This window comes from Papaver somniferum, chromosome 8 (genome assembly GCF_003573695.1).
Source record: "Papaver somniferum cultivar HN1 chromosome 8, ASM357369v1, whole genome shotgun sequence".
Taxonomy (NCBI): domain Eukaryota; kingdom Viridiplantae; phylum Streptophyta; class Magnoliopsida; order Ranunculales; family Papaveraceae; genus Papaver; species Papaver somniferum.
In genome coordinates this window covers 106,221,751-106,232,101 of record NC_039365.1, presented here as the reverse complement: position 1 = coordinate 106,232,101, position 10,351 = coordinate 106,221,751, and the positions used below count along the sequence as shown (strand labels likewise).

At 36.7% G+C, this 10,351-nt stretch overlaps 1 protein-coding gene across 1 annotated transcript; it reads left to right on the top strand.

Moving 5' to 3' along the window:
* Nucleotides 1–1,447: 1,447 nt before the first annotated feature.
* LOC113305889 (zinc finger protein CONSTANS-like) lies at nucleotides 1,448–3,989 on the top strand. The gene is made up of 2 exons (XM_026554881.1): nucleotides 1,448–1,644; nucleotides 3,714–3,989. The coding sequence occupies exons 1-2, from the start codon at nucleotides 1,477–1,479 to the stop codon at nucleotides 3,987–3,989; spliced, it is 444 nt and encodes a 147-aa protein (XP_026410666.1). The 5' UTR covers nucleotides 1,448–1,476.
* The last annotated feature ends 6,362 nt before the right edge of the window (nucleotides 3,990–10,351 follow it).

The window sequence follows — 10,351 nt, the reverse complement described above, 5'->3', positions numbered from 1 at the left end:
TTTTAAAATTAGATTACTTGACACCAACAATGCAAGAAGTGGAATAATAACCGAAAGGAAAACCAAGTTAAGTAATATGAAAAATATCGTAGCAACCCAAAATAGTAGAAAAATCAATAAAATCTCCTTCTTAAGCAACCCATAAATGTGTCTCATTACAAAGTTGATCTTTAAGCCTGTAAAAATGAAACTCAAAACAAAAGAGAAGTAATCTTAATCATATGATGATGATATAACCTATTCAATATTGGTATCTATAAAGATTGAGGCATCATTTGCATATTGAAGATGAGTGAATAAGTTTTCATTAGGAGAAACCTGAAACCACGTGGTGAGCCTTTTTGTTGAGCAATTTTAATCATTTGAGTTAAGACTTCAGTAATAACCAAAAAAGGTGACAACGAATCACCTTGTCGAATGCCTCTCTTACTTTTGAAATACTCTTTAAAACTACCATTATCAACTCAGAAAACCTAAATTACTTAATAAAACACTGAATCTGCATTCTCTGTCAAGCTCAAAAGTTCATCTTATCTAAAGCTTCGACAATAAAATTTCAATTAACATTATCGAAAAGCTTTATAAATTCAACTTTGCATAACAATACCCAACTTACCACTCATTCGTCTCGAGTCAATAAACTCATTAGCAATTTGCACGTCATTAAAAGTCTAACATTTCTTAACAAAAGAAGATTGTTGAGGAAATATGTATTTAAGATGTAGAACTTATGATAGGATTTCAACTTTTTAATTTCTATTTTTTAATGAACTTGAGATGTTTTTCAGTATTTTTGATAATTTTAAATATCTATTTAGCGTGTATGTATTTTTTATTTTATATCTAGTAATCCCTTGTCATCGTATTATGTCTTAATTGTGTACCATGTCCTTGTCCCTGCAACCTCCAATGAGGATGTTGTTAAATGCTCGAAAACAAATACCCATTGTGTTTGTGTTTTTCATCACTCAAATAACCAGTGCAATGGATGTTTATTATGCATCTTAGCAGCAAAATGTTAATCACAATATTATCGTGAAGTAACCTTCATTGCAGAATATGATGTAATTTAGTGCAATTTTCTTTTTACAAGAATGAATACGACCAGTGGATTGCCACATGGCATGGCGGTAGGTCACAGACATGTGCTAGATATGGGTTCATATATGAGGTGGAGGTAAGATACTAATTTTTCAAGTTGGTGGGTGTGGGCCATAAATAAAACACAATCAAATATATGTTTGTGATGAAAAGAATCAGCCACATAAGAGAAAGATCAAAAAATATTTATGTACATAAAATCAATTCCTTGGCTCTCATTGATTTCCCTTTTTCTTTTAGAATCAATTTCTTTTATTATATAATCTCTATATCCAAAAATCATTCTCTACTCTATTCTCATCGTATTTTTTTCTCAACTCTCAACTCCTAGCTCTCAAGTCTCTTACCTTATAAATCCTTTGTTCTCATAATAATATGGATTATGCTATGTATGATCAACAAAGTATTCAACAATTTCTTCTTTACTTAGCAGAAGATGAAACAAATGATTTAGTCTATCAACCTACAAATAATAATTGGCAACTGTTTACACCACCACCACCACCATCTCCAGCTCCTGCTACAACCAGATTTATCCCAAAGGTCTTTCATTGCAGTTTTATTGTTTACTTATACACTCTTATTTCATTTGGTTCAACATCAGAAACATGATATTCTTGGCGCAGTTTCTATTACATCATACCATATTAGTTTCATTTTGAGTTAACATATTTTTTTAGTCAACTATGCTTCAAGTTTTAAAAATGTTCATCTTGCAGTGTTAAGATAAATTTTTTGTCTCTATGTTGTTGTCCTAAGTGTAACAAAATGAGTTTGCGGGAGAAAAATATTTTAATTGTAGGTTCGGAAATGCAAGGGGTTGCTTAGTTATTTCAAACTATAAATTTGAGTTTCTAACTTTTTTAAGAAAAAGGTCAACTGATCATAGCTAAAACATATGGCTAAAAAGTTATTTTATAGTTGTTGTTGTTAAAGAAATTGGGGAGGAAAATGTTGGAGGGAAATGTTGTTGAAAATCAAGTTTCGTTATTTAAATGTGGAAGAAGGATACGTCTTTAAATGCATATGAAAGCATTACAAAAAGAAGAAGAAAAATTGTGCCAAAAACAAAAAAACAAAAGAGTAGTAAATCCTCGTGCTTCAAGTTGTCGAGATAAGCCGAGCTATTAGTTCTGGTTGTGAGTTATTTTTTATTTGTATGTTGGAGTTATTTTTTGTTTGTTTGTTGTTTCTTTATTTGATAATCCTAATATATCCTAGTAAAGCTCTCTTGATATGTTTATTTTCTTATATGTGACGCTTAATTAGAAAAGTTTATTAATCATCCCGAACAAAATTTTAAAAATTAAATTGCAAAAAATTTAGCATGTTAGTTACAGGGGATTAAATCGATATATCGCTAATTGGTCTACAAGAGATTGTGTATCAAAAGAAACAATTTGCCTCGTTATTTTATTGTTTAGTCATGATAATATCACGATGACGTAACCAAAATTCTAAAACCTGCTAAAAGGTTGTTTTTCAATAATTTCTAGAAAAGAATTACGTAAATTTCCTGAAATTTTTAGCATATAGTCTGTCCTACTGACTTAGGATTCCATCTTCCGAGATACTCACTTGTTTTATAATTTAGTTTTAGATATTCCGGTAATATCAAGCAAGCATACTCGTAGTTTAATATTAAGGGTGAAATAGGAGGAAAATGATCAAACAATTCCACGACTGTGTCTCGATACAAATCCGTTTGGGAATTGTAAACTGCTTGTTTTGGATTAGACGCAATAGACAATATTGCATACACTAGTCAATATTGTTCAAAGGCTTCCGGTAGCTGGTAACTAGTATGGCCATGAAGGCAATGACGTGGTTAACGTTGCTTTTGGTCAATGTTTTGGACCACCTAAAATCCGTTCCAAATTAGTTTGTATCTGGTGCAAACATTTCTGTAGATGTACATTGTGCAGTCCCTTAAGATCGCTTTCTTTGGCTATTTGGTGCTGGAGCTGTGTTTCCATGGCAAACATGTTCCCAAGCTAATTTAAGTCTCCATTTCATCCTGAGATCTGATAGAAAATTCTCTTCTGGTTTCATCAATTTTGGGGTGGCTTGTAACATTTTGTTTCTCTTCTTTTTCTTGATTAGAAGTATCATTTTTCCTTCTTCTTCTAGACTTATTAGTCCTAGTGATTATTTCGGGACTCCATGAAATTCAAATATACAGAATTCTCGTTTCTTAAAATTGCATTTCATCATACTATAAGACTCATTTATAGCTCTGATATCTAAGCAGCACTGCTGCATCCATGTGAAACATATATACTGCATCCAAACAAACACGCCCTTGTTTATTTTTAAGTTCGGCCTATAGCAACTAGTGTGCACTGAATGTTCAGAAAACAAGAACCACAGATCGATTCTCATCTATACGTTGCTTAGAACAGTGAAAAAATGAAATAGAAGGTCACAGCGAAAATTTGCTCTCTTTTATGTCGGCTTTTATTTGAAAGGTGCCCGTGCCACTGCCACTGCCCATGTTTCCGAAAGATCCAAACTTTAGAACTCAAAAATTCACTCTCTTCCAAAATAAAGTGGATTATATGTATAGTTAGATTAAACATAAAAATTTGACTTTGTTAGTTACGTTGATGTAGGTGCCATTTTTCGGTGGGATGTTAACAGAGTCCTTTGAAGACGTCAAAGATTTCAGCAGCATTATCACTACTCGTATTCGATCCATTGCTGCTGCTGCTCGAAAAGCCAAGGTCCTGAGATACAAAGAGAAGAAGAAAAGAAGAAATTTCATGAAGAAAATTAGGTATCCATCAAGGAAAGCATATGCCGAGATAAGACCCAGAATTAGAGGGAGGTTTATTAAAGTTCCGACTCCGAATCCCCCCATTGTTAATCACACTGAACTTTCAAGTTAACGGTTGTACATATACCAAGACTTAGGATGGTGTTATTGTAATGGTTGTGACATATAAACTTACTTTGTGTTGTGACATGTAACTGGCAAGTTCCGGAGGTGTTACAACTTGTTCTTCTTTGGTTTAATAATAATATAGAGTTGGTCTGTTCTAATTTGTAGTTAATTAGTTGTACTATCCGTTCCAAATATCTAAAATGTGAAGAAAATGAAGTTTCGGAAATTTTGTTTTTATGACGTTTCATTAAAGCTCCCATTGAGGGACACCAGTGGGAGCTCATAATCTCTAATACTAGCTCACTCGTCCTTCAAGTCTTCGTTGGTCTTTGTGAATATATTCTACTTAATCGGGTAACTGTTAGGCCATCGGTGTGTTTGCACAATCAATCCAACCAGAAGGATATCAAAAGAAAATAAAAACGAAATTGCTATATCACCAATTTTGAAATTGGAAGGTTTTGGAAACTCTCCATATCGAATGAAACTGACGTACCAATGGATAATGGATAATATTCTACTTGCTCAAAAGATACTATAAAGGCCTATAAGCAAGCCAAGGTTTGAGTGGAATACGAGAGGATGGGAGAAGGCATCAAATGAACCCAAATGAAGTGCGCTACTCAGCTTTATAAGCCACTTTTTGAAGTTAAGGTCTTTCTTTACTGTCCACAAGAAAAGATGTGCATTGTGATATCTTTTTCTATTTGGAAGAACACACAGATTGATACTAAAGTGCATTGTGATATCTTTTTCTATTTGGAAGAACTCTGAGCTTAGATCCATTGCGATTCGTGAAGCTTGAGGCTGCTGAGCCGGTGGTCTGCATTAGAAGAGAAAATATTGTAAAAACAATGAAATAAATCAAGAAAACCCAACTTTTTTTCCAGTCAAGGCGAACTAATCCTCGATTATTTGTTACTATGTACCAGTATACTGATGTATATAAAGATGGTCAGAACGGTAAGTGAAACTGAGGTTACTCGGACAGCAGGTATCTTGACGACCAAATTTGGTGGTGAAAATGTATTCGTACTTTCCATGTGGTTGTTGGAAAAGGATCTAGAGGATCCTTTTGTGCCCACAGAATTATAGAGTTACAATCCAGCAAAGAAAAAGGGCAAAAAGAGTAATGCTTTTTTCCTTTTAGTTCCTGTAAAACAGGCCATGCAAACCCAGAGTATGAGCTTTTTCCATTTCAAACTGTCTGATTCACTGTGCACTTTATAACCTAAAAACTGTGTGGTGAAAACATACATTTCGGGTTCCAATATATTGTTAGAAAAAACGCTTTAAAATTACCAATTTTTCCTTGGACAATGTTTTGATCCCTAGACCTATTGCCCTTTAATTGTTTTTTCTTTTGAATAGATAAAACAATAGTCCCACATTGACTAAAATCTAAAGAGTTTTAAACATAAATACCATAGAATTGGCTATAAGGGCATGATCCTTGGGTCATTAGACTTTTGTGCTTGGAGGGAAGGCTTGGACTAGGGCAAGGTTGCCTTTCCCGTATGCGCGGTGCTTTGCACAGAAGCACGCACGCCGCCGTCCGGTCGGTTCGGGTGTGGGTGTGTGTGTGGGTTCATTAGATCCTATCTTTTTGCTGAAACTTTTGGTACGTGTTTTACACACATGTAGAAGAATCTTCTTCTTTGTCTGCACATGTTTTGTCTTGGCTTTCTTGTCTGTACGTGTTTGTCTTGCTTTCCTTGTCTGCACATGTTTGTCCTGGCTTTCTTGTCTGTACGTATTTGTTTTGGGTTTCTTGTCCGTACATGTTTGGCTTGGCTTCTTGACAACACACTGCTCTAAGCCTGACAAAAGCAACACTGTTTTTAACCCAACATTACCAGTATTTCTGTCATACGCATGGTTTGGTTGCATGCATTTTTTCCTCTCGTTTGTAACGTCTTAAACACTATATAAGGGAGGAGTCTTGAGCTCATTTGATACAACACAGAGAAACATCTCTTCTACTCTCCCTCTGTTTTTCTGTAAACATTTCTTCTACTGTTTTAAGTTCTGCCAAGCTCTAAGGGTACCCTCATTGTATGCTACATTGAGGGGTACTAACTGTAGTTGTATCCTGGAGGTGACTCGCCAACTGCTGTAGCATCTCAGAGGAGTGGAAGGCGATATTGCCTTTAGTACAGCGTAGTTTACGTGCCTCTACATTCTCTGTGCAGCAACATCAGCAACATTATTTTGAGCTAAGTATCATCTTCTCAGTTACATTATTAGTACTTTTTCCAACAATCTAAAGGCAATATCCTCTTTACTATATTTTGTAACAACATGGGAAAGAGTACTGTAGACAAACCCCCAAAGTTTAGTGGCAAAGACTTTAAACGATGGCAGTCCAAAATGTTATTCTTCTTAAAAGACCAAAGGCTAGATGAAGTTGCCTTAGAAAGACCCTCAAGAAGGCTTCATGACTGTGGTTATGAAGATAGACTGGATAGGTGGACTAGGAAAAATTACATGTGCAAAAACCATATTCTTAACTGTCTGGATGACTCCTTGTACGACTTTTATAATGCAAAAGAGAATTTTACTGCTTTTGATTTATGGGAAGCCCTAGAAGAAAAATATCTTGCTGAAGCTGCTGGAAGCAAGAAGTTCTTGGTGGCTAGGTTCCTGGAATATAAGATGACTGATGAAAAGCCTGTTGTAGAACAATTCGTCGAACTCCAGCTACTCATCAACGAAATTCTTGCTGAAGGCATGCATATTGATGAATCTCTACAAGTATCTGCAGTGATTGAAAAGCTACCACCCTCATGGAACGAGTACAAGAGGAGGCTGCGACACAAGAATCGTGAAATCACCATGGTGGAGCTGGGGAAAAAGATCCAGGTGGAGGAACTTCTGTGCTGCAAAGACAAGAGCCTGATGCTGAGCAAATACATGTCAAACAAAGCTCATGTCCTGGACGATAATGCTGCGTCAAAGAAAAGGCACGGAGAATCCAGCAAAAATGGTAAACGTAACAAACAGCGTAACTCCAAAGGTAACCATCTTAAGCCAAAGGGTGGTGTCTCCAAAAACACCATCAAAGGCGACTGCTATAACTGTGGGAAAACTGGTCATATGGCCAAGGACTGTAGGGCACCTAAAAATACCAAAAATGATCCTAAACAGAAAAATAAGGCAAACGTAGTAGATGATTCTGGATATTTTACTGGCATGGTGTCTGAAGTCAACCTTGTCTCTAATGTGACCAATGTGAGAGACTAGTGGCTTGATTCTGGAGCCACTAGGCATGTCTGTAAGTTCAGAAATGCTTTCTCCTCCTATAACAAAGTAGGAGACGATGAGAAATTGTTTATGGGAAACTCTTCTACCTCTAAAGTGGTAGGAAAAGGCAAGTTTGAATTGAAGCTCACTTCAGGAAAAACTCTCGCATTGAATGACGTGTATCACGTCCCGGACATATGCAAGAATCTTATCTCAGAAACCATCTTACTTGGAAAAGGTTTTAAATTTGTAGCTGAGTCTAACAAAGTTGTAATCTCTAAAGGTGGTGACTTCGTAGGAAAAGGATATGTCACTGATAACATGATTAAGCTTAGTGTACTTTCTTTGAACTTGAATGATAATGCATCTTATTCTGCTTATGTTTGTGACTCCTCACATGTTTGGCATGATAGACTAGGACATGTTAATTTCAAATCTATTGAAAGACTTGCTAAATTAGGCTGCATTCCTAAAATAAACTTTGACAGAGGTCATAAATGTGAAATTTGTGTTGAATCTAAATATGCTAGAAAACCCTTTAACAAAAAGGTTGAACGTAGTACAACTCCCCTAGAACTAATCCACTCAGATTTGGGATATTTGAAATCAACACCAAGTAGAGGAGGTAAAAAATGGTACATCACTTTATAGATGATCACTCAAGATACTGTCAGGTTTATCTTCTTAGAAGTAAAGATGAAGCCTTAGACGCTTTCAAATTATATAAACTTGAAGTAGAAAACCAAAGAGGTGTCACTATTAAAACTCTTAGGTCGGACCGAGGCGGTGAGTATGTGATACCTATAGGAGAATTCTGCAAACTTAATGGCATCATTCATGAAACTACTGCACCTTCTTCACCTGAGTCGAATGGAGTAGCTGAAAGGAAAAACCGAACACTCATAGATATGGTGAACGCTATGTTAGCTAGTTCAGGGCTACCTTCGAACCTGTGGGGGGAAGCAATTCTCTCTGCTTGCTATATTTTGAACCGAGTTCCATTTAAGAAATCCGACAAAACTCCATATGAGTTATGGAAATGAAGACAACCGTCCTATGCATACTTTAAAGTGTGGGGGTGTTTGGCCAAGGTGGCCACTCCTCGTTCCAAGAAAACCAAACTAGGACCTAAAACTGTAGATTGTGTTTTCCTAGGATATCCTGGGCACACTAGTGCTTATAGGTTCATGGTAATTGGTGAGAACACCATAATGGAATCCAGAGATGCAGTGTTTTTCGAACACATTTTCCCTTTAGGGTCTGGACCTCATAAAAGGGTCCGCGATGATCTCTCAGATGTTCCTTCGACTAGTCAACCCCCGTCTCTAGATGCTGAAACCGAACCTAGAAGAAGTAAGAGGGTCAGAACCGAGAAAAGTTATGGTCCAGATTTTGTGACTCTTACGGTAGAGACTGAACCCCAAACTTATAAGGAAGCTTTGACCTCTCCCGAAGCTCCCTTCTGGGAAGAAGCTTCAATTAATGAGTGGGATTCCATTCAACAAAATGAAACTTGGGACCTTGTAGACTTACCTCCTGGTAGTAAAACCATAGGTTGCAAGTGGGTCTTCAAAAGGAAACTTAGAACAGATGGAACTATAGAAAAACACAAAGCTAGGTTGGTAGCTAAGGGGTACAGACAACAGGAAGGATTAGATTTCTTTGATACCTATTCACCGGTCACTAGAATCACTTCTATCCGGATGCTGATTGCTATTGCTTCTATTTATGATTTGCATATACATCAGATGGATGTTAAGACTGCATTTTTATATGGTGAATTGAATGAAGAAATTTATATGGACCAACCTGAAGGTTTTGTTGTGAAAGGTTTTGAAGATAAAGTATGCAAACTGAAAAAATATTTGTATGGTTTAAAACAAGCACCTAAACAGTGGCATGAAAAATTTAATCATGTAATGATATCTAATGGCTTCAAGGTTAATGAATCTGATAAATGTGTTTACATTAAATCTGTGGATGATTCTCATGTTATTGTGTGCCTATATGTTGATGATATGCTCATATTAGGTAGTAACCTTGATAGTATTAATACCACTAAAAGCATGCTTAACGAAAACTTTGACATGAAAGACTTAGGCCCTGCTGATGTAATCTTAGGGATGAAAATCAGAAAGATGTCTGATGGATATAGTCTTAGTCAATCTCATTATGTTGAAACTGTGATTAAGAGATTTAATCATGAAAATGCTAAACCTGCAACTACTCCTTATGATCCCAATTGCAAATTGAAAAAGAACAAGGGTGAGGGTATTTATCAACTTGAGTATTCTCGTGTTATTGGCAGTCTTATGTATTTAATGAACTGTACAAGACCTGATATTGCTTATACTGTGAGTAGATTAAGCAGGTACACTTGCAACCCTGGGCAGGATCACTGGAATGCTCTCTACAGAGTTCTACGGTACCTGAGAGGAACTTCAAACTATTGCCTAAGTTTTGGGAAGTATCCTGATGTGCTAGAAGGGTATTGTGATGCTAACTGGATATCAGACTCAGATGAGTGCAAATCCACTAGCGGGTACATCTTCACACTTGGTGGTGCGTCTGTGTCATGGAAGTCTACCAAACAGACATGTATAGCCCGATCCACCATGGAGTCTGAGTTTATAGCCTTGGAGAAAGCTGGAGAGGAAGCTGAATGGATACGAGGTTTCCTGGTTGGAATTCCACTCTGGCCCAAGCCTGTGTCTTCGATCGCAATCCACTGTGACAGTCAAGCTGCTATTGGATGCGCAAAGAATAGTGTATACAACGGAAAGTCTATACATCTTCGAAGAAGACACAAGACAGTGAAACAACTACTCTCTACTGGCATCATCTCTATAGACTTTGTAAGGTCTAAAGAGAATATTGCAGATCCTTTGACGAAAGGGTTATCTAGAGAGGTAGTTAGATCCACATCGAAGGGGATGGGACTCAAGCTCATAGAATAAATCGCCATGAAGGACACTCAACCTTGTGAATGGAGCTCCAAGATCAAGGTTCAATGAGATAACTAATTTTTGGTGATGTCGAGAGAAAGCACTATCTTTGTCCCTCCCTATGGTGTAACCATATGATAGTGCTGCCTGCATGTTTTAGGATGATCTGTCAGGATCT

Coding starts and splice junctions, on each gene's coding strand:
- LOC113305889 (XM_026554881.1), top strand. CDS start 1,477: ATGGATTATGCTATGTATGATCAACAAAGTATTCAACAATTTCTTCTT. Junction 1,645..3,713: donor CAACCAGATTTATCCCAAAG/GTCTTTCATTGC, acceptor ACGTTGATGTAG/GTGCCATTTTTCGGTGGGAT.